The 24251-nt window shown below is 43.6% G+C and overlaps 2 protein-coding genes and 1 non-coding gene across 11 annotated transcripts in view; 1 reads left to right on the top strand and 2 right to left on the bottom strand.

Moving 5' to 3' along the window:
• Positions 1-1664: 1664 nt before the first annotated feature.
• RBMX (RNA binding motif protein X-linked) lies at positions 1665-14608 on the bottom strand. Of its 9 annotated transcripts, none has more exons than XM_028714573.2 (12): positions 14464-14608; positions 12340-12466; positions 12048-12154; positions 11168-11336; positions 9564-9683; positions 8813-8927; positions 8070-8195; positions 7881-7982; positions 6690-6790; positions 4941-6195; positions 4001-4082; positions 1665-2829 (listed from the first exon to the last, which is right to left on the bottom strand). In XM_028714573.2, the coding sequence occupies exons 2-10, from the start codon at positions 12446-12448 to the stop codon at positions 5885-5887; spliced, it is 1260 nt and encodes a 419-aa protein (XP_028570406.1). In that variant the 5' UTR covers positions 12449-12466; positions 14464-14608; the 3' UTR covers positions 1665-2829; positions 4001-4082; positions 4941-5884. The 9 variants fall into 9 exon arrangements, with proteins under 9 accessions (XP_028570406.1, XP_028570408.1, XP_028570407.1 ...); XM_028714575.2 differs by having other exon boundaries at positions 6690-6775; XM_028714574.2 differs by having other exon boundaries at positions 7881-7976.
• LOC114589616 (small nucleolar RNA SNORD61) lies at positions 12222-12294 on the bottom strand. The gene has a single exon (XR_003704716.2). It is a non-coding gene; the product is annotated as a small nucleolar RNA SNORD61 (small nucleolar RNA).
• An 8871-nt stretch (positions 14609-23479) lies between the features above and the next one.
• LOC114588930 (transmembrane 9 superfamily member 2-like) overlaps positions 23480-24251 on the top strand; it is a 47583-nt gene continuing 46811 nt past the window's right edge. Inside the window, exon 1 of the mRNA XM_028714733.2 lies at positions 23480-23700. Within this exon, the coding sequence (XP_028570566.2) occupies positions 23569-23700 (132 nt within the window). The 5' untranslated portion in view covers positions 23480-23568. The remainder of the gene's footprint in view (positions 23701-24251) is intronic.

Here is a 24251-nt window from a genome sequence, read left to right as displayed (position 1 = left end):
AGCCATCTTTTAAGAAACTATATTTAAGGCAGCTGTAATTCTGTTTAAGTTTGAAATAATGTTTTTTAGGCATCAGCTCACAAAACACACAAAATTTGCGTTTAAAGTCAACATATCCGCTCCTGCTGCATACTCCCTAAAATTGTAATGTGTGGACACAGGAAACATCTATCGGACAGCTTTGGTTCAAACTCACTATTGACTGCACTTGAGGGCAAACTCAGCAGGTATTCCTTTGCATAAGCCACCACACATGCAGGTTAGTGGTTTGTTGTTGAACTCCACCTCCCATGACAGGTTACAGCTGCCAGCATGGCCAATCACTAGGGATGGAAGTTGTAGTCCAGCAACATTTGGAGGCAGAGATCCCTTGTAAAGAATGCATCCTCCTGTGCACATTCACACAATGCAAAAATATGTGTACCTAATCCCAATTTAAAGGGGAACTCAGACCCAGACCAAATATGCTGGGCAAGGTAGAAAAATGAACAGGTAATTGCTCTTTAGATCCACTGTTACCCTAAACCAGGGGTGGGAACCTCATACCAAAGAACTGAATGTGGCCCTTCAGACCTATGCACCCCCTGAGACTCTCACCAGGCCTGTTCTCCAGTGTTTTATACTAGAATGCATGGCTGAACAAAGCCTTGTCTCTTGTAGGCCTGGATGGAGATGTGTAGAAATGTCTAGACTTATGAGTCTTTACAAGTTAGAAAAGGGCACATAATTTATTGCTAGGACAGTCCCAAATATGTGGGCAATATGTGACATATTGCAAAACCTGTTTTTAGTGAAGTGTGATGGCATTGATGCAAAATTGTTTTAAAGTGTTTATAGACTTGGTCAACACCATTTTTCCCTAACAGGATTTCTTCCCTTGCCTTTTAAGCAACACATTTCTCAGCTTAGCAGCAGCACATCCTACTTTGTAATGCACATGGCACATCTAATGGTCGCTTACAGCTGTTTTTAAAACAGCAGCAGGCTCTATCTTCCTTTCTTCAGTTACCCCCTCAAAAACAGCAAGCAGTTTACAATTCCACAATAGCAGTGCTGACTACATTAAACCTGGCTGGTCTCCACCGAAATTCAAGCATCAGTACTGTAGTTATTGCTAAGATTGTCTGGGTAGTCAATTTCTTGGGACTCTGCTGCAGCACTATAGCTCAATTCTTGTCTAAGGACAGGCTGTAAATGTTGTGGAGCCACACTCATGTAAGCACTGAACCTCCAAGCTCCTCTCTACTTTCGCACCTGTAAGAAGGGGTTCAGACAAAGCATGAGCTACAAAAGGCCTTCTCTTGCCCATCACTGGAGCTTTCTTCAGAAGTTAAGCTCAGTATGAGGGCTTAAAAATGTGTATGAGACCCCCCCCCCACAGGGGCCTCGCCTCCTCCACCGAGCAAGATCTGATGCTCCCAGGGGTGTCTAGCAGAATGTGCAATTACCAACATTCCAAATTCAGGAGAAGTTTAGAAGTCTCTTTCGGACCTCTTGGCTCATATAGGAAGGTTGAGGGTTAAATCAGCAGGGACTTATTGAGGTTAGTGCGCTCCCTAAATTTCCTCCATCCATTTGAGTTCGGCCTATGTGGCACTGTGCTTCATTCTGAAACTAGTAGCCTCATTTAAAAGACAAACAACTTTGAAACAATGAAACGAGTCTAAGAAAAAATGAACATTTTTATTCCAACAATGGATTTAATACAATTATCTTGATTAGTGGAACTTTAAAGTTGTCAGAATCTCCATTTTGGGGTTGGGACCTTTTTCTGGTTGACATGTCTGTTTGAACAAGGCAACTTCTTACATCTGTAACAGTAACTCACTTGGAACCACAAGAAAGACACCCCAAGTTTTCTTCATTACCAATCTTCACACCTTTTTCAGAACCCTTTTTTTCAAAACACATGCAATTTTGTGCTTCCTGAAAATGCTCTAGAGCAGTTTCCCAACCTTGGGCCTCCAGCTGTTTTTGGACTACAACTCCCATCATCCCTAGCTAGCAAGACCAGTGGTCAGGGATGATGGGAATTGTAGTTCAAAAACAGCTGGAGGCCCAAGGTTGGGAAACACTGCTCTAGAGAATGCCCGAGGCATGTTTATTTCATTTGCCTTCTAGCTCTAAACATTAAATTGCCAAGCTGTAAAAATTACCCTACATCTATCATAGATAACACTTCAGCTTGCCTCATACCAAAGACTCAAATACAATGTTACAAGCATTTAACTTGCAGGATTTGAGCCATTTTTACAAACTTTGTTTTTAAAATTTTCAATAAACAAAACATAAGATACATGGTTGAAGACTCCTGGTTGAAATCCTGCAAAGTGAAAAGCAAGCAAGGCAGAGAGCTCTTTTTTGCATTGGGTTCAAGGCTCTCTGCCTTGCTTGGGATGGGGGTGTTGAAGCCCTCTTGGCATGCCAGCTCTGGAAACCCTGGGATGCTCAAGTGTGTGGGAGTTCCACAGGCTAGAGAGTAAGTGTTTTTGCATATATATGGAACCCCTGGAACCAAACTCCTGCAGAAGATGTGATCATATAGTATTGTACTGCCAGAGTAGCACATTACATGCCAACAACTTTTGCTACACAGTATTTGTAAGAGGACACAAACAATCTGTATCCAGCTGTTTCTGACATTTAGGCCTCTTCCTCTTCTCTTCTATGAACATCCAATGCTCACAGCAATGACTAACACTGGCATTTAAGATCTGACTTCCCTCTGAAACGTCTTCATTAAACACTGTAGACATATTTAAGCTGCTCAGCAGCTGCATTCTCCATGGGCATCCATTCCTCAAATGTCAGCCACAATTAACCTTGTACCTAAGATGAAAAGAGCAACATTAGCTGTGTCTCAAAAGGAAGTTATCAGAAAATTATGATTTGCTCAGGGACAGTCATGAATAGGTATGCTTTGATGCAGATAACAAACTCAAAATACAGACTGTATAAACTACTATGGTCTACAGCTCAACACTTTTATCAAGTGTTATTTTAGAGTCAGAAGCGGGCACATGATCCTTAAGGGATAGAAGAGGCTTCTTCTAATACAGCACAGCCAAACCCAAACACATTAGATACTCAAGGATCCTTATCAGGTGCATTGTGACTGCTGAAAGCCTTATTCTGCTCACTGCTAATGTTTGTTTTTTGCAACTGTTTAGCTATGGCAGGCATAGGCAAACTTGGCCCTCCAGATGTTTTGGGACTACAACTCCCCTCATCCCTAACAGGACCAGTGGTCAGGGATGAGGGGAGTTGTAGTCCCAAAACACCTAGAGGGCAGAGTTTGCCTGTGCCTGAGCTATGGCATCTGCCCACTACCTTTCCTTTTGGGTGGGGTGGGGGAGAGAGAGAGAACTGAAGTGTTGTTGTTTTTTTCAATTCCGGCAAGCTTCCCTAGATGGATGACTATGTCTTTGCCCCGAATGTCTTGCTATTTTTCTGCTATTTTTATTTTATTTCATACATCACCTTGGGACATATGTGGAAGGTGAAAAATAGTAATACTCCCAAGGCTACTGAACAGCATGTCTGAAATCCTGGTCAAACCTTTTAACCAGCTTTCATCAAAGATTAAAGGCCACAGCTTTCTATGCCACCATCATGGGCATTCCAGGTATCAGGGCAACAAGTGAACTGAACCCTGACAGCATGTTTAACTCATTTACACTGGTATTGAAGTCACCATTCCTAGCAGAGCCTCTCCAAAGCTTGCACTCGTATCAGTGGCATCTGCATATTCTTTTACTGAAATGCCATTCGCAGCTTCCCTTTAAAAGAAATCTAGTTTATTCTCTCCTCTTCCTTCAGAAATTTGCAAAGGCTAGATTCCAAAACAGGGTGGTTATTTATTTTCCCAAATTAAGCAGCCAAGAACTCACCACAAACTTCACTGAAGGTATCAGCAATCTAAGTTGTACACTCTATCTGCCCATATTTAATTTGCAAAAAGTATGAAGTGTTCCTAACATTGCATCCATCCACAGCTTACCTGTTGTACTATTAGAGTAGAAACCTATGTTGTCCACCAGCACTGCCATGCACCAGGTCACATCTTAAAAACAGCAGTCATCCTGCAACAATTAAAACAGGCATGAAAAATTATTCTAGCACAAACTGCCCAAGCCCCTAACCACCCCCATAAACACAGCAAGAACCCCTGCGTTTGCCAATTAACCTGCTTCAAGCACTAATGCTTTAAGTTTGAGAGGTGGAAGGTTCACTGGATTGGAATGAACTGGAATGGCTTATGGATTCTCATTTCCTTTCCAATGGTGCTTTTCATGGTAAATCCATAACTTGACTGGCATATGTTTTGAGGATTATAGCAGAACTTTAGTTGGAGGTCTTCAAGTCTTACTACATTTCAAGAGCATCTTTTGGACTTCCTGGCTGCACCTGGGTCATGACAACTTGCCACAGGTTCTGCTATTTGTATCAAAACTGCCCACCCGACTTAGTACAAAGAAGTCAGGCATCCAACTAAACATCAGGTTCGTATTAACGGCTTGTCTGAAATTCCCCAAGCTGGTATAGATTTTGGCTATTTAAGCCAATTTCTGATTTGTTAGCATTTTAATTTCCTAGTATAGTATAGTATAGTACAAGCAGTTGTTGTTTTTTAAGTTCTTCATCGAAACATAGTGGGCAAAAAATAACCCCTCCCAACCCTTTAAAGAAATGTTTGTCTACAGTGAGTTGCTTTCTTAGTGTTGCTTTCAAAAGCTTTGTGCCATACAGTTTCATCTAAGATAAGGTTATGTTGAATTTGTAAGGCTTCGCCTAAGGCTATCCAGCAGTTTTTCCATTGGGTGCTGCTTTAAAATTTAAAAGCTTCCATTGCCATGATGTACAGCATGTCCTACCGTATTTAAGGACAGTAGTTCTGGTTTCAGTTTGACTAGACTGAAAAACTAGTTTGCTTTGCTTACCATCTTTGCTGTTTCACACGCATTTGATGCTTTAAATCTGTTGTGGAATGCTGAAAGTTGAAACTTGTTTATATGAAGCCATAAGCCTTTCAGAAGTTGGAGAGAAAGACTTCTTTGCTTATCTTATTTTCTCCATTTTGCCTTTGGAGTCAAAGATGTTCCTTTAAAAATGAGACACTACAGGATTGCAAAAATTTGAAACAGTAAGAGCAAGTACCGTTTTGCAGCTTCTTTGATGGAACTGGCCAAACCTCTTACTTACAGATCTGTAGCTTGCTTGCTACAGGTTAATATGTTATTTTGGGGGGTGATGTTCTTGCAAATTCCCAAATGAAATATGTAGAAAGGAACAACGTACATTCAGCATTATCCGTATGTCGTTTTGATTTAATGACTGAATGGTATCCTGAATTTTTACACAAGACTGAAGAAATTTTCTATTTTGGAGCATTGTGTGCATTTCAGCAATGGAGAGGATGTTTTAACATTTTAGTTTGGCACACATCCCACCACCCTCCAAAAGCTAAAATGGGTTTGCTAGAAAGAAGGCACACGTTTGCATGTGTAGAACGATCCATGGCCATTTTAGATGGCTGCACGTTGTACGGGAAGCCTTAGGGTTGCCGGTTTCATGGATGAGGTGAGAGCGTTGCATTTCAGGGTTAACCTTTACTTTAAAAAGTTACAACACTAGTACACAGGCTAAAAATGTCATACATTAACATCTGCTTTCTGAGACAAATATTAACAATTTTGAAATGAAATTAAAACAAGTTTACTTTCTCCTCACAAAAAAAAAACATTAAGTAATGGCGGGGAACTTAACAAGCAACAATAAAAAAGATAAAAACATATGTTTCAGTAGTCCTCTGGAGTAAGGAAAGAATTTCCACATTTCATTTGTTGGAGGAAAAAACTGATTTGGTCCAGCACTTTGAAAGGTTTCAGTATCTGCTTCGGCCTCCGCCTCTATCAGAGCGGCTCCCTCCACGGCCGCCACCTCTGGGTGCTCCGCGGCTGGAGCTGCTGTAAGAATCACGTGGAGGAGCATAACCCCTTTCCATAGAAGGGGGGAGGCCTCGGTCTTGTCTTCCCACACGATCCCGGCCACTTGAGTAGACATCACTTCTGCTGCTTGAGTAACTTTCTCGACTTCCACCATACCCATCTCGGGTGCTCCCATAATCGTCATAGCGACTGCTTCCACCATAAGATGGAGGGGGCCCTCGTGCAGGTGGAGCACTACGTGAGTTACCTGCAGGTTCAATGGTCAGGTAATAGGACAACACTATAAATCATATCACCACAACTTTACATCTGAGTTTAAAAGAATTTGTATCAATGGTGTCTGTTACTCTTTTGTATTAACTGAAAGTTTTAATATAATCTCACATGTTGGGACATTTGGCAGGGGAGTATCGGATAGTGAACGAAATAAAGGCTGTTTGAAGACGATGATATTTCTCAAGGCAGCTCTTTTTGGGATTATTCCAGAACAGCTTGCTATTTTTACAGCAGAAATTCCACCATTTTTTTTCCAGTGATAGATGCAATTCAGAACAGTTGAACTTTTGCTTCGTTAGTTTATGGGAACTGTAATTCAATCATTTTGTTAAAAATGAAGTACCGGTGTATTTTCACTGCAGTGGACAAGCCCAGAATGCCAATTCCCCACTTAAGTAGATGCAGTCTATTAAGTCAAGAGTGAGGCCTACTGAGTCCCTTAAGACCTTCAAAATAAGCACTTACCATAACTCTCATAGGAATCTCTGTATGAGCCCCCACTTGGGTGATCAGAGTAGTCCCGGTCACGCCCTCCATAGCCATCACGATCACTGTAAGAGGAATAACTGTTGGGGTTTAGTACAGGCCATCGCTAGGTGAGTTTTGCACAGAGTAAGGTAGCCCTTTCACTTATACCCTGTTCTTCCTCAAAAGAATCTTAGATTTGGATCCCAAGTAGTCTCCCATCCAAGTGGTTTTGAGATGACCCACCCTTTAGTCCCAATACCCTGCCTGATTCAGTCTAGGTACACATAACTAAAATAATCAAATATCTATCTATCCTTGCCTCAGTTACCCTCCCTACTATTTCCTTTGTGTCTACATAAGTCGCTAGGGGTTAAGAACTAGCCAAAGCTGTTCTTTGCAGATCATCATGAATATCAGGGGTGGTAGTCAGAAGATAGATCTGGATCTATTAGTAGATCAGAAAAGATTTGTGATTCCCAATTATAGCAGCAAAATGTAGAAAGCTTGTGGCAACCATTAATGGATCTGTGCGTAGAACATGAGCGCTGTTCAGTTGAACTCCTGGGCTCAAAATTCTTTAATTCCAAGTACATCATTTACACTAGGTTCCTGTTAATAGATTCCTAGGTTTTAGTTTCAAATAAAGTATATTCCAAAAGCCTGAAATCTGCCCCATCCCTGATAAACATAGATGGTGCTCTAGAAAATAATGACATATAGCTTCCCATAGACCTACATTATTCACCTTCACATGGCTCACTAGTGGCTTTAGAACTGCGTAAAGAAAGCCAACAATTGTTCATGTGAGGTATGGAGATTTGGTTTCTCTTCTGTAACGTAAGAGGGATATACATGTTCTTGTAGCACCTTAAATATAAACAGATTTATTATGGCATAAGCTTCCATGGACCACATTCCACTTCACCTGACACATGAAGTACTATCCTTAGTTGCAAGTAGGTATGGTAAGACTTCAAAAGTGTCAGATGAAAAGGACTGTAGTCCACCAAACCTTCTGGCATAATGAAGCTGCTCAAGGTGCCACAAGACACTTCTTATATTATTGTGCTTATTGTATGAATCAAGTAGAAAGAGTCACACTGCAAACTGAAACATAAGCTTGACTAACTTGTTGAATGAAATATTAAAAGATTTGTTTGAGAATACACAAAAGTGAACGTTAAGTACCTGTAACCTCTTGAGGGATACTCATCACGTGAACGGGAATGACCATAGTCACGGTAGGCATAATCTCTTGGAGGTGGAGTATATTCCTTTGTGTCTCTGGAACTTGCCAATTGAACAATGAGCTTGACTAGCTTGTTAATGGAATATGAGAGATTTGTTCAACAACACACAAAATCGAACATTAGCTACCTGTAGCCTCTTGAGGGGTACTCATCACGTGAACTGGAGTGACCATAATCACGGTAGGCATAATCTCTTGGCGGTGGGGCATAATCTCTTGTGTCTCTGGAGCTTGGATAGTCCCGACTTGAATAGCTATGGAAATGAAAACTAAAGTATTTTTTCCGGTAGTGAAGTGCAGGAGCTCCTCATAACAGCTCACAGCCATACGCTCAAGCAAAGTCCTAATGCAGCAGCAGACACCCTACCACAAAGTGGAGGAGACGTAGTGTAACATCTAATTAGACTTGGCTGACAAGTCATAGAATACTGAACTTCAAAAGGTGGTGTAGCCGCTAGCATCTTAAACTTAGGTTGCAGAAACCTGACTTAACATCTCTGATTAGCATTTAGCTTTAAATAAGAAATACAACCAATTCTACAATTACTTGCTACAATTTAAATGGCTAGCATTAAGTACAAATTCAATTAAAATAGCCGGCCACTTTGATTCTCCTCATTCTTCCTTTATGCAGATAACAAATTGTTCATAAACAGTAAACACCGAAAGCCTCATTATCTCATTGATTTGCCAGAACAAATCAATTGTCTGGTTGTCCTGACAGATGGGACACGCCCAGTCCAAAATATGTCCCAGAGATGTGCTCCCCTTACACCCTTTCCATTAAATCACTGCTTCTGCAATCAAAATGCATTAAGTTCAGTAATTAAGTTCCTTGATCTGAAAAATATCCAACAGGGTTTGATTTTACCTGTCTTTAGTACTGTAACCATCATCTCTTGGAGACAAATAGACATCTCTTCGTGATGGCAGTGGTTCTCTGCGTGGCGGTCCTCCATAACTGTCTCTACCGCGTGAAAGGGGTGCTTAAGTAATCAAGCAGAAAATGAAATATTTTTGAAATAAAGCCTTCTGAAAACAAGGTATTAGTAAAGAAAGATGTTCCCACCATGAGATAAGACCACACCATACTGGATCAAACTTTTCTGTGGTGGCTTAAGTTCAATACAACCTCTATCAGCAAGATGAAGAGATAGCAAAGTCCTACATTATACTGAAAGTAAAGTTGCTTTCAGTTCTTGTAAACAGAGGCCTAGTCAAACTAAGCATACATCAACAAGGGCTGACTAGTGAGTATTTAGCCCATATTCTACAATTCAAGAATCCTTTTCAAATGTGTTGCATACGACCCACATGTGGAGATATGCTGAACACCGCAGTCATCCAGCATAACTAAGGAGTGTCAATTCACACCTCTTAATCCAGCAAGGGGTATCTGCCCTAACACAGAGATACTAGCGGGGACTTGCTCCCAACATAGCACTGCTGGAGGGTCCTGGAAGCAGCACAACTACCTTGCTATTTCTGAGTGCCAGTAAAACTCAGCACAGTTGTAAAAGCCTTTCTCCAAACACCAATTTGTGAATCCGTGCAATGGACAATAAAAAAAATACTTTATTACATTTACATGCTGTTTGGCATCAAAGTGACAAAAAAATTACCTCTGCCTCCCATTCCACTACTGCTACGAACAGGTCCAGAAGGAGCAGGTCTTTTAGGTGGTGGGCCACCGCTACGTGGGGGTGGACCCCTTTTCATTGGTAGAGGGCCTCTAGAAGAACCTAAAAGAGCAGCAATGTGTCAGCTAGATAACAGAAACAGGATTCCTCAGACAGATCTGCTTTACTGGGAGCACAATGTACTACTGTGGCAGTACCCATGATACACACAGAATATTCCTGCACTGTCCCTTCCCAGAGAGAGAATGTCATTTGGAACAGAACTGATTCTCAGCAGCTGTTTCCAATAATTTCAACTACTATGATTTTATTGTTCTATTTTAATGAACTTGTTGTTTATTTATTTGCTGCTGTGTTTGTTATTACAGGGATTGCAATACTTGTTTTTTAATGTTACTATGTATTTTGTAACCCCCTTTGAGCTCAACATTTGTTGTGGGAAAAGTAGAAGACAAATATCAATCAAATCAAACTTTCGATTCTAAAATTTGGAGTTCAACAAAGCAAGACCATGGACTACAAAAGATTCAAATTGCTATTTACTGTTTAATCTCAAAACAGCAAATAATGCAGGACAGCTATAAACAGCAAAAATCGCTGCCAATAGCTTATACGCAAATACTAAGAAACTCACCTTTGTTTAAGACATTAAAAAAACCAACTGTGTGGAGCAGTACAAACTGTTTCAACATCAAAAAACTGATTGAAGAACAACATCAAAACACCGATTGAATAACTTTTGCCTAAGCTTGCAAAATTTCAGTTAGGGCATATCACCAATTTGCTTAACATGAGATTAACCCCTGGACCAATTTCCAAAATACACCTCAATGTTTTAAGCAAGCCTACAAGTTCGCTCACTTCATCTCTATACCCCAGTACATCAAACACAAGAACAGCATTCATCCTGTGAAATAGCAGGACGGCAATCTTTTTCCAAACTTCCAGAAAGGGTAAAATAACCACCAGAAATTCATCATTTGTATCGTGTCTAGAGCTGGGTGATATATTGGTAAATTTTCTGAAGCGGTATCTGTTTCAGACATTTTGAGGGGCTTCTTGCCCCTCAGCCAAGCAGTTTAAGGCAATATGGGGCCTTACTTAACTGCAGGGCATTGAATATGTATCTAGGCTGTTTATTCCTCTCCTAAGGTGGAGAAAAGCAGCAGCTGAGATATATCATGATGTTTGGAATGTATCAGTATATCACAATATTTAGCTGCTGATATACAGTGGTACCTCGGGTTACAGACGCTTCAGGTTACACACTCCGCTAACCCAGAAATAGTGCTTCAGGTTAAGAACTTTGCTTCAGGATAATAACAAAAATCGTGCTCCGGAGGCGCTGCAGCAGCAGGAGGCTCCATTAGCTAAAGTGGTGCTTCAGGTTAAGAACAGTTTCAGGTTAAGTACGGACCTCCGGAACGAATTAAGTACTTAACCCGAGGTACCACTGTATAAGAATGTTGAAAACCAAGTATTGCACAGTCCTAATTGTGTCTTGATTTTGAGAGGAAGCTGTAAACCAGCATTCTCTATGCAGTGGCTTGTATGCTGCACAATTACACATGGGAAAACACACATACCCAAATAACTCCCTCTTGAAGGAGGACCCCGTGTTCCACTTCCACCTCTTCCGCCTCTAAAACCTCTTGGAGGACCTCTGCTCCTTGGAGGGGGAGGGGGCCCACGTCTACCGGTTTCAAAAGATGGCTTGGTAGCTTGTTCAACTTTAATTGATCTTCCATCTAAAGACTGAACAAACGAATCTAACTCAGCATTAATTGCAAATGCTTTTTGTAGGACAGAGTGCCTCCGTTCTTATCCCTGCTCTGGTTTCTGGCAAATACATTTGGTTTGGTATTATGCAGATAAAAAACCTAATTTTAAAAATGAATATATAGTTTTAACCACATTTTGTAGACCACTCAAGGATTTAACCAACCAAGGTCAACTTAAAAATTGAACACCCATATTCTACGGCTACATGCTTTCATTATGTCAATCTTATTTGTTTACATAGAATTCTTCTAGATCTTTAGTTTCCAAGTGTATTCAAACCAATTTTCAGAAGCAAAGGTTTTGCCATGATGTGCATGTTATTAAAAAGTCACAGTCTCTACAGGTATTTTCTAGAAATAACTGATTGAGCCATCACAATCAGGAAACAATGCTGTATTATTTTGGCAGATATCCAGTTTCGTTCTTAATTTAAGAGTAGCCCATAGAATGCCCATACTAGCATTCTGGAAGAAAATATGCCATCAGGCTTTATTTGTCTTAAAGCTAACCCTTAACATCCTTAAACAAATTCCCTTAGCATCCCTAAATGCTATTACCCAAGCATTCACTCCATTATAACACATCACTGAACTTGTCTCATTAACTGAATAAAAGCAACTCTGTCAACCAATCAATCCAATCACCCTCAGCTTGACACTCTGCAATTAACACATTAGTTACTACCTTTCCATTCATATCTCTGGCAGCATCCTTGGCATCTGCTGGACTCTCAAAGGTAACAAAAGCAAACCCTCTTGATTTGTTGGTTTCACGGTCTTTCATAAGGAGAACTGAAGAAAGACAAAAGTGTTATTCCACTTTCATCATAGAATGATGTATCCCAAATTATACACAAGCCTGCTCAGAACTTCTTAGAGGACATATAAGCGCTATCACTTCAACTGATCAAAGCTGTTAAGTTCATCAAAGCAGACCTTTAACTTAATATTTTGCCCTAAAAAGGCTGTGTGCTTACCCTCTACTATATGGCCATATTTGCCAAAGACAGATTCAAGAGCCTTCTCATTAGTCTCTGTGTTCAGCCCACCAATGAACAGCTTGCCAGGACGATCTGCTTCAACCATTTTGACACAGTTTGGGATCTGGAACAACACACATTCAACTTGAAACAGGGGAGAAGCTTGGGTCCTTTGGAAATATTTGACAAAACAACAGGATAATTCCTCAGACAACAATATGCAGATATTGAAAAATCTGATTAGGGCTTGATGGTTCTTATCAGCTTGTCCATGCCCTTAGTTGCTAAACAGAAATGGCAGCATCATTTCTGTGGTGACCAAGGCCTTGCTTAAACGCATCTAATTGAGAACAAATATTGACACTACAAACACAGTGCTCCAAAATCCAGAACAATGGCTTTAATTACTACCTGCAAGCAAAAGCTCTAATGCAAGAAACTGTTACAATTTTTAAAAAAGAAAACCAAACCTAATTTAAGATAAGGAAACATTCACAGGGGAAGAAAATACAACAGCTCCCCTATGGTTTTTTAAAACTGAAAAAGGTTGAAAATGCACCACAGTGGTTACGACAAAGGGAGCTGTCTCCCACAGGGATATTTATTTATTTTGCTTTTTGAAAACTTTATTGAAATTGTTTAATAACAAAACATTCTTTTGTCCAAATATACTAATAAAAATCTATTCAAACTTATACAATTCCTTTCACCATACATTCTTATTCATATACATAAGACTTCCCATCACCCCCCCCACTGTATTTACCATTTCTTTTTTCTGTTGTACTAATAGTTGTTACTTTTTTCTGTTTATGTTATCTTATACTTCCTTACATCTTTTTGTATCCATTTGCATTATTTTTTGGTATATTACACAGAAATATCCCACAGGGATATTTAAGTAGTCCCCCCACCTGAATTTTTTTTTCCATTAAAAGGAAGGTGGGGAAACTGCTTAGCCCTTTTATTGAAACAAGGATTACATTCAGAATTCTATCGAACAGTTCACTAAACAATAATATAAACAAGTAACTTCTGAATATTTTAGACCACCACTATGTATGCTTTGCAATGTTTCTATACTCCACCATCACTGGCTAAAGGCTCAGTGGGGAACTTTCAGGATTTTAAAAAACTCTGTTCAACAAGGTCCAACACAGTAAGCTCATTGGTACATCCAGCTCAGTATTGTCTGCTCTCCAGAGTTTCAGGGGTCTTTGCCAGTCCTGCCTAGAGATGCTGGGGACAGGACCCGATACCTCCTGCCTGCCAAGCAGATGCCCCAACACTGAGCTACAGCCCTTCCCCCAAACTTGCACTTGAGGCTTTTTGCTCTCCCCTCCTCCATCCTACACCTTTTAAAATTTATTTTTAGACTCTTAAGCCCAAGGACAGCGGCTGCCATCAGAGATTTATGCTCTTATAATAGTGGTTTTATAAGTCGCTCTCAGAGCCTTTCTTGGCTACAATAGAGAGGGGGGAGGGAAACTCGGAAATTAAAGAAAAGCAAGCAACTGAATATACCCAAAATGACAAAAGGCCACATTCAGGTAACCCTGCGGCCGCGCATGCGCGACGCTGAGACCGCCAAGAATAGGGGAGGGGGTGAAAGCGCATTCCATTAAGACGCAAGAAAAGAACGAGTCGCGCCTGCGCAGTCGCGGTTTCTAGCGCCCACCCGGCGCCCTCGCGCGCTATGCGCACTTCGGAGAAAGGGGAGGGGGCCACAAAGGAGGGGCTGAAGGCGATGGCAAAATGGCGGCTTTGGCGACCCTCCCTCCCTGGCAGCCCAGCCCAGCCCCCCTTCCCCTCCCCCTCCGGCTCACTTTTCCCTCAGGGCCGGCCCAAGGCGGCAATCGGCCCCCGCCCGCCCGCCCCTCCCTCACGGTTTAAAATGGCGCCTCCGTATGAATGAGAGGAACGGGCGTTGAGAGGGCGTGTGCGTGTGCGGAATTAAAAAGGAATAAACGGGAGACCGCAGAAGGCGAATCTCCCCCCACCCTCACTGCCGCCGGTGTAAGCAATCGGTGTGTGTAGGGGGTGGATAGTAAAGCGCGGGCGATTCGAAAGGCGTGCGCGCGTGCGCTTCTCTCTCGCCCCCCCCCCCCCGCGCGAGCTTACCTCCAAACCGCCAGTAGATCAGCAACGACGCACTGAGAAGGAACAAAGGAGCCGAGGGCCTTTATATACCTGACGTCAGCACATTCGTCTCGAGGCCAGAAAGCCCGGATGTAGGCGTGAAAAGAAGGGGGCGGGGCAAGCAGGGACACACCAGGCAAGAGAGGCGTGGCCTTTTCAGATAGGAGGAGGGCCGCTTGATCTGGCGAACAGTTGGTGGGTGGGTGTGTTGCAGCTTGCTCTGGAGAACTGGTGGGGTGTGTGCATAAGAAAAAGAAAGAAAGAAAGAGGGCTCAATCAGCACAAGCACAAGAATACAGTATGCTGTCATAAGAGAAGCCCTGATCAGAGAGGAGAGTTAATAAATGAACCTCTCAGTGTTGCGTGTTTCTATGCTAACAAAGACTGCATCTTTTTACTTGTATCTTTTACTTCTGTTTCGCTGTAATACCACTAAAAAACGTAGCCGAGGAATGCAACTGTGGACTCTATCAAATGTATTGCCCTTTTGTATCTTTCTAAAAGGTGTTTTCTTACACTAGGAGATGTAACTAGAATAGAAAAATGTAACTGGAAGAATGTAGCCAAAAGATTTTCTATTCTGTCTGACTTTCCAGTGCCGTATACTTGATCTGTCAATACATATTCTGCCGTTCACAAACTGTCAAAATGCCTTCAAGCACCACAGCGCCACCTACTGGGTCTACAAATGACATCGTGAATACACACAAAATGCAACATAAAATCAGTTTAATTAATAAAAGTATGCAGAGCGGAACTTCACACCAGCACTGATAATCATGCAGAAACAGGACTTCACATGTGCACACCCCTTGGTCTACACACCCCAGGTCTACAAACGAACTACAATTTCCTTGACTATGACACTGTAGACTGCGGGGGCAAGTCAAACATGGATTGAATGGGGGAATTTGACTTCTGTCAGCCTGAGTTACGAGCCTTGCTCAGACACTCACTGACACCCCAGCTCCAAGGAACTCAATACTGGGAACTTTTTATACGAGACAGACATTACATCCGCCTGGGTACTGCCATTTTTACCCTGGATAATCAACAAAATCGCCTGCGATGTACGAACGGTAGCTACTTCCTTTACAGCCAAGGGGAAGTTACCAAGCACCCAAACTGGACAGAGGTGGACAATGGGGGAGCTGTTTATATCTACACAGATTCCAACCACCCCACAGAGAACTTAATTTTGTGGTTCCAATGCCTTTGAATGGACTCTCAGCCCCAGAAAACCCACCTACAAGGACTTTTCCTACGGCAATTTTGTTGCCTCTGGGACATTGGAGTAACCAATGACTGGGAAGGGCCAGAATACCTGGAAGGCTGGCTTCACTCTGCAGGGGCTGCACAAAACCCCGAGTGGACCACACTGGGCCTCAGAGGTGCGGGGGGTCGCCAAGGACATGAGACTTCTGAAAACCAATGACCCTCTGCACCCCCTAGGCACTGCACCGAGGCATTTTGACGCAACCCCTTTGTACCCGGAGCAAGATCTTCTTTGCTTCTGGGACCAGGAGGAAATATTCAAATGTGGAGCAAGGTGGCCAGAGAAGCTCCCTACCCCAACTGCTGGATCTCAGAGGCAAGGCCTGCCCTTGGTAGCAGTGGCTGTGACCTTGGACCAATACTCCACTGGGGACATCACTTCCTGGAACCTGACAGCCCTGAACCTTACCCATCAATACCTGTACTTGCCCCTCTGCCACCTCTTCGCAGGGGAAGGAACCCCTGTTGGGAAAAGCACCTGTGACACCAACCTTGGCATCTTGATCACAGGGCAAGTGACTGTCTCTATTACTCAGTCTAGGACTTACCCAGACCTCACCAGTGCGTTGAAGGAGGCCATGGGCCAACTGGCATCCAGATTACCCCAATGCCATGCTTCTCCAAGCCTTTGCTTCCAGAAGTGAGCAATAAGGGGGAAAGAGTCTCAGTACCCTAAGGGGGGAAAAGGAGGTATAGACGAAAGGTGGATAAAATAAATTTGACTGTGGGACTTAAGACAATGTTTCGAATGCCCAGGAAACTCAGCATACCCGAGAGAGGTTTGGAACTTTGTACAGTGGTACCTCAGGTTACATACGCTTCAGGTTACATACGTTTCAGGTTACAGACTCCGCTAACCCAGAAATAGTGCTTCAGCTTAAGAACTTTGCTTCAGGATGAGAACAGAAGTCGTGCTCCGGCGGTGCGGCAGCAACAGGAGGCCCCATTAGCTAAAGTGGTGCTTCAGGTTAAGAACAGTTTCAGGTTAAGTATGGACCTCCGGAACGAATTAAGTACTTAACCCGAGGTACCACTGTATCCCTGCTGAGGAGTTTTCGGAATATCACTTTGGGCAACAGTTTACCCTCTCTATATACCAATGTTGAAAACATTGTAAAGACCATTCTGAAGGTACTGAACCAGTAAATGTGCAACGTGCATCACCCCACCCCCACTGCCTCAGTCGGAGGTGGTAAATGGAAACTGAATAAGAGGCTGAAGATTGAGGAAAGAGAGAAGAACTTGGAGGGGGAGGTGATCAATGTCTTTTTATTTTTTAAAAAAGAAAAGATCTCTCCAGGACTTGGAGGAGACAAACTACTGGGGGATATATGGGGTTAGATGCAGTCAGATTGTAACCTGAAAATTAGTGATTATTATGTATGTTCTTGGGTACAGTATTTAATTATGTGTAGCATTTTCTAAGTGGGGAGATTCAATATAAGGAAACCATCTAGATAAGAAGGAAGGAACATTTTTAAAAGGTACTTAAGAGGAAATTAAGGAAAGGAGGTCAGAGACGTCCGCTGGTGGAAGGGGGAATAGCAGCTAAGAGAACAAGTTTATTGAGTTTATTGGTTAACAAGATAACATACGACCCCTAGTGGGAATATATGGAACCACATTAAAAAAAACCCCACCAACCTAAAGAAACCTAAAGGAAACATGAAACATAAAGGATTAAAAGTATTAAAACAACAAAATTTTGAATCAGCAAACAAAACTGGGAAGCTGCTGGCTTGGCAATTAAGGAAAAAAACAAAGCCAAAATATTATAAATAAAATAAAAGACAATTTACTGAAGCGTCTGTAACCTGAAGCGTATGTAACCCGAGGTACCACTGTATTAGAAACTGCAGTACTACAAAATAATATAAAAACATTGTCTAAAACTTATGAGTTTCTACTAGAATGGCACACAAAAGACGAAGAAATTAAGGATGTTATGACCAAATGGGCAATGGATATAGGACATAATACTGAATATGAAAAATGGTCAAAATTATGGAATACAGGGTTAAAATTCACAGCATGTACACCATTAAAAGAAAATCTGTTAAAAATGATGTATAGGTGGTACCTCACTCCAACCAAACTAACAAGGATGTATAAAAAAGGAAGTAAAAATTGTTGGAAATTTGGGGTGAAAGAAGGCTGGGTTTTTCCACATGCGGTGGTTATGCGACAAGGTGAAAACGTACTGGGATAACATATATAACGAATTAAAGAAGATCTTCAGATACACGTTTCAGAAAAAACTGGAAGCATTCTTGTTAGGTATGGTTGGAGAAGATATTGCAAAGAGTGATCAGAAATTGTTATTATACGCAATAATAACAGCTCGAGCTTTTGCCCGCTTGATTAAGCAGCTGAGTAGCCGCCTGCTGCAAGAACAATGGACTTATTATATTAAAAACCCATTACCTGGTTTCGATAGCTCAAAAACTGTTACATTGTTGGGCAATGAAAGGTCTGTAGGCAATGAAACAGTTCAATGCATCATCAGAGATCTACAGCCTCTCCTAGACAATGACAGTTCTCTTTCTCAAGCTCTGGGAGGAAGACCTTTCATTGCCTACAGACAGCCACCCAATCTTAAACAACTCCTCACCCACAATAATACAACAACCAGACTTAACACGGACACTGGTACCAGAGCCTGAAATAAACCCAGATGCCAACTTTGCTGCCACATACACCCGGACAACACCATCACTGGCCCCAACAACATCAAACATACCATCTCAGGACTATTTAATTGCTCATCTTCTAACATTGTGTATGCCATCAAATGCCAGCAGTGCCCTTCAGCTCTCTATATTGGACAAACAGGACAAACCCTACGCCAAAGGATAAATGAACATAAATCTGACATCAGGAATCACAAGAAAGAGAAACCAGTAGGAGAACACTTCAGTCTCCCAGGACATTCTATACAAGATCTCAAAGTAGCTGTCTTATTACAAAAAAATAATTCAGGAATAGACTGAAAAGAGAAGTTGCTGAATTGCAACTTATTTCCAAACTTAAAACCATGGAGAGACCTGGTCTGAATAGAGACATTGGATTCTTATCCCATTATACATGTATACGAGGGACGCGGGTGGCGCTGTGGGTAAAAGCCTCAGCGCCTAGGGCTTGCCGATCGAAAGGTCGGCGGTTTGAATCCCCGCGGCGGGGTGCGCTCCCATTGCTCGGTCCCAGCGCCTGCCAACCTAGCAGTTCAAAAGCACCCCCGGGTGCAAGTAGATAAATAGGGACCGCTTACTGGTGGGAAGGTAAACGGTGTTTCTGTGTGCTGCGCTGGCTTGCCAGATGCAGCTTTGTCACGCTGGCCACGTGACCCGGAAGTGTCTCCGGACAGCGCTGGCCCTCGGCCTCTTGAGTGAGATGGGCGCACAACCCTAGAGTCTGTCAAGACTGGCCCGTACGGGCAGGGGTACCTTTACCTTTATACATGTATACATATATAAAGCTATTTTTAGCCATCTCACCCCTTGCTTTTTCCTGTAAGACCAATTGCAGACGTTAACAGTCGTCAACAGGTTTGCCACACCTATCAGCCAATCACCCATTCCCACCACCCTTCTGAATAATACCCCTCCCCACCCTCTCACTATATATAAGGATCTGGCAACTTCTGTTTCAGTGTATCTGAAGAAGTGTGCATGCACACAAAAGCTCATACCAATAACAAACTTAGTTGGCCTCTAAGGTGCTACTGGAAGGAATCCATCCCCTTGATCATTTGCGTTGCCCTTTTCGGAGCCTTTTCCAGCTCTACAATATCCTTTTTGAGGTGAGGCAACCAGAACTATAACAGTTCTGTGCAGAACTATGCAGTTCACCAGAGGTTTTCTACCTTCTTTGAGTCCACAGCTCCCTTGACCAACTACATTCTTTTTGCAGCACCCCTGTGGGGCTCAGGAGCCCAGTTCTGTCACCCCTTGCCTGCAGAGCTGGCAGCCTCTCACCCTTTATCGAACACCCTCTCTTGTGGAGCCTTGTCTCCTCTCCCCTCTTCTTGGGAGTCCTCTGGGCAGCTGCTGCCGCCACCGCGGTCTCTGAGCTGCCCCCCTCCCCCAAGAGAGGTGTCCCCAGCGATCTGGGACTTGTCTGTCCATTCCCAATAGCAAGGGCTGGTGGATTAGCTGGCTTGGCTCCCTCGCCTGCTTGCTTGCTTACTCCAAGGCCACCTCAGCTCCTGGCAACCAGCACCCCCTGGCCAGCCCCAGAGACACCATTCACCTGCAGAACTTGTAGCCAGGGCTGCTGCAATAAACAGCTGTGCAAGCCTTTGGAAAGCAGAGATGTGAGAGGGCATCAGAGGAGGGAGCGAAGGAAAGAGGGACAAAGACTAGTGTTGCCCAAGGCACCCCTGACCATCCTTCAAGGCACCCCAGGGTGCCACAGCACACTGGTTGAAAACCACTGAGTTACACCATAGTTTTGTATGGAGGAGGAAGCTGAAACTCCTCTCCCCTATTACAGATAGGTAGCCGTGTTGGTCTGCCATAGTCAAAACAAAAAAAATTCCTTCCAGTAGCACCTTAAAGACCAACTAAGTTAGTTCTTGGCAGTGGCGTAGCGTGGGTTGTCAGCACCCGGGGCAAGGCAAGTAATTCGCGCCCCCTAACCCGTGGATTTGCGCCCCCTAACCTGTGGATTTGCCCTAACCCCAGATGTTGCGCCCGGTGCGGCTGGCCCCCCCTGCACCCCCCACGCTACGCCACTGGTTCTTGGTATGAGCTTTCGTGTGCATGCACACTTCTTCAGATACTTCAGATAGTATCTGAAAAAGTGTGCATGCACACGAAAGCTCATACCAAGAACTAACTTAGTTGGTCTTTAAGGTGCTACTGGAAGGAATTTTCCTCTCCCCTATGTAAGACGACAGGATGATGGGGACTAGCTGAGGCCAGATTGAAATTAATGGGGAGTTGCCCCATTTTCCTTAATGGACTAGTCTTCACTGGCTGGCAGGTATATATTAGTATCACCCCCCCCCCCCAGAATAGAATTGTAGAGTTAGAAGAGGCCATTTAGTTCAGGGGTCGGAAAGGTTTACCGGCCATGGGCCAGGCCACTCCCACGGAGATTGTCTGTGGGTCGGACTGGCGCAGTGAGACGCCCGAAATCGCGTATGTGCAGAAGTGATTTTCGGTGCCTGGACATGCGCAGATGCGATTTCCTGCGCCGCTCGGTGAGTCCCCACACTGCGCCGCACTGGTTTATCGCAGCATGCAGGGGACTCGCCAAGTGGGTGGCTCGGTTCAGGGGCCGGTAAAACGGTCTTCGTGGGCCGCATCCGGCCCATGGGCCGCATGTTGCCGACCCCTGATCTAGTTCATCTAGTCCAACTAGATGTTTGCATATACAGTGGTACCTCAGGTTAAGTACTTAATTCGTTCCGGAGGTCCGTTCTTAACCTGAAACTGTTCTTAACCTGAAGCACCACTTTAGCTAATGGGGCCTCCTGCTGCCGCCGTGCCGCCGGAGCACAATTTCTGTTCTCATCCTGAAGCAAAGTTCTTATCCCGAGGTACTATTTCTGAGTTAGTGGAGTCTGTAACCTGAAGCGTATGCAACCTGAAGCATATGTAACGCGAGGTACCACTGTATAAGTACATGTGGCATGTAGTGAGAAACCTGCAGGCAGGATCTGAGCACAAAGTACTATCCTGTCCAGTAGTTACCAGCAACTGATATTGAGAATCACCGTCCAGACTAAAGCTGTGGTCTGATATTCATTTACTAAGAAGTAAGCCTAAACTGAATGGGATTTACTGCTAAGTAGACATGATTAGGATTGCAGTGCCTCACATTCATTTTAACATCTTAATAACATCCACATCACCAGATGCCTCAAGTTGGTTCCTAATTCTTAATTTCATACAGCCCAGTCCTGTGAATCCTTAGGTCTGTACTCACAAAGGATAAGGCTATCAATTTCTACCAGCCATGAAAGTTATGCTCTGCCTCCATTGTTGGAAGCAGTATGCCTCTGAATGCGTGCTGCTGGGTGGGCAATCAGCGTTAGCAGATCTTGCAGGTTGGGTGAATTGAATTGAAAAGATTGCTTACTCTGGAATTCAAAGGATTTATTCACGCAGGAATATCTTTATCAACGACTTGGATGATGGACTCAAGGGCATCCTGATCAAATTTGCAGATGACACCAAACTGGGAGGGGTGGCTAACACCCCAGAGGACAGGATCACACTTCAAAACGACCTTGACAGATTAGAGAACTGGGCCAAAACAAACAAGATGAATTTTAACAGGGAGAAATGTAAAGTATTGCACTTGGGCAAAAAAAATGAGAGGCACAAATACAAGATGGGTGACACCTGGCTTGAGAGCAGTACATGTGAAAAGGATCTAGGAGTCTTGGTTGATCACAAACTTGACATGAGCCAACAGTGTGACACGGCAGCTAAAAAAGCCAATGCAATTCTGGGCTGCATCAATAGGAGTATAGCATCTAGATCAAGGGAAGTAATAGTGCCACTGTATTCTGCTCTGGTCAGACCTCACCTGGAGTACTGTGTCCAGTTCTGGGCACCACAGTTCAAGAAGGACACTGACAAACTGGAACGTGAACAGAGGAGGGCAACCAAAATGGTCAAAGGCCTGGAAACGATGCCTTATGAGGAACGGCTAAGGGAATTGGGCATGTTTCGCCTGGAGAAGAGGAGGTTAAGGGGTGATATGATAGCCATGTTCAAATATATAAAAGGATGTCACATAGAAGAGGGAGAAAGGTTGTTTTCTGCTGCTCCAGAGAAGCGGACACGGAGCAATGGATCCAAACTACAAGAAAGAAGATTCCACCTAAACATTAGGAAGAACTTCCTGACAGTAAGAGCTGTTCAACAGTGGAATTTGCTGCCAAGGAGTGTGGTGGAGTCTCCTTCTTTGGAGGTCTTTAAGCAGAGGCTTGACAACCATATGTCAGGAGTGCTCTGATGGTGTTTCCTGCTTGGCAGGGAGTTGGACTGATGGCCCTTGTGGTCTCTTCCAACTCTATGATTCTATGATTCTAGGAACTATTTGCAGGATCAGTGGAGATGAGAGAGAGATGACAGACATCTTGCTTCAACAAACTGGGAGAGAACAACAAACAATAAATGGGTCCACTTTTTGGGGTGGTATGCACTTAAACGAAGCAAAGACTACAAACAAATGCTTAAATACGTACAATTTAAATGTGCCTATTTCTAGATATCTATCACATTTATTTATACTTGCTCCAATAAATTCAGGAGAGAATGCATGGTTCCCCTACATGTATTATTATATATTATATACTATACATTTTGACACATAAGTATTAGCATGTTAATATTTATGTAAATAATTATACGTAATTTTAAATAATTATGCAATACAGTACACACACATCTATATTTATATCTTGTATAAAATTATACCAGTCTGTGCAAAAAAAGAAAGCAAACGTAAGCGGTGTGGGAGGAAGAAAGCCCCCCCCTTCCACCCTTCTCTCGCTACAAAGGTTTTGGACAAGGCAAGGGGGCGGGGCAAGATGCCCTCACCCAAGATGGCGTCGCCGGCGTTGTGTTCTGTTCACGTGGTCAGACCCACCCCCTCCCGCTCCTCCTCCTCCTCGAGCGCAAGGCGATTGTGACGAGGCCGCCGAAGAAGGCCCGCCCCGCCCCAGCGCTTACTCCCCCCCCCCTCCTCCTGCGCGTGCGCTATCTCCACCCCGGCTGGGCTTCCCTTTCCCCTCAGTGCCTGGCAAAAGAGCGGTGGTCGCCGGCCGGGCCGCGGGAAGCAGCCGGAGCCGCCACGATGAGGAGCAGAGCGCTGTCTCTGGTTGTTCTGCTCCTGGGGGGCTGGGCGTCCCTGTGCGGCGCCTTCTACCTGCCGGGCTTGGCTCCTGTCAGCTTCTGCGACGAGGGAGGCGAGAAAGCCGGATGCAAGGTGTGTAGGAGAGAGGGAGGGGGGGGTCGAGAGGGGGAGCCCCTTCCTCGTGGTGGGGGAGGGGGGCACACACCCAGCCCCTCCCCTTTCCCCCAGGTGTACCCCCCTTGTTCTAAACACCCCCCTCTTAAGCTTTTCTCCTGGGTGGGAAGAGCCCCCCCCCACTGCCAAGCTTATCATGCCCTTTAAATAATTTATACCTAGTAGTAGTAGTAGTACAGTAGTTAATTCATGTGTATATATGTTCCTCTATAATATATTCATTTTCCCTGACAAGGGGCTCAAGGCATCTTACGGATAAATGCAGAAACAGATGAGAACCTAGGAGGAAACGATGGTGTTTTTTTTAAAAAAAATCATTAAATACCGATAGAACGAGCATTTAAATACACACGCACACAGTGGGAACTTGACTGGCAGAGCTTTTCCAGGTAGTGCAGGACACCTTTTTTTTACCCAGTCTGGTCTGAAGGAGGTGGCAGGAAGGATGGTAGTAGCAGTTCTCTCCTGAGGAGTTTGCAAAGCATTTTGAAGGGTGAAATCGCTTTTGC

The sequence above is a fragment of the Podarcis muralis genome, chromosome Z (assembly GCF_964188315.1).
Source record: "Podarcis muralis chromosome Z, rPodMur119.hap1.1, whole genome shotgun sequence".
Classification (NCBI taxonomy): Eukaryota; Metazoa; Chordata; class Lepidosauria; order Squamata; family Lacertidae; genus Podarcis; species Podarcis muralis.
The sequence above is the reverse complement of the archived record's forward strand: the minus strand, read 5'-3'. Positions and strand labels throughout refer to the sequence as shown.

Bases quoted from the DNA above. Each gene is read 5' to 3' on its own strand.
- RBMX (XM_028714573.2), bottom strand. From the start codon at position 12,448: ATGGTTGAAGCAGATCGTCCTGGCAAGCTGTTCATTGGTGGGCTGAAC. The intron at 8,196-8,812 runs GTAAAATCAAAC...TCATTTCCATAG, and splicing joins GGTTACAGTACTAAAGACAG to CTATTCAAGTCGGGACTATC. The intron at 6,196-6,689 runs GTAAGTGCTTAT...TTGAACCTGCAG, and splicing joins AGATTCCTATGAGAGTTATG to GTAACTCACGTAGTGCTCCA.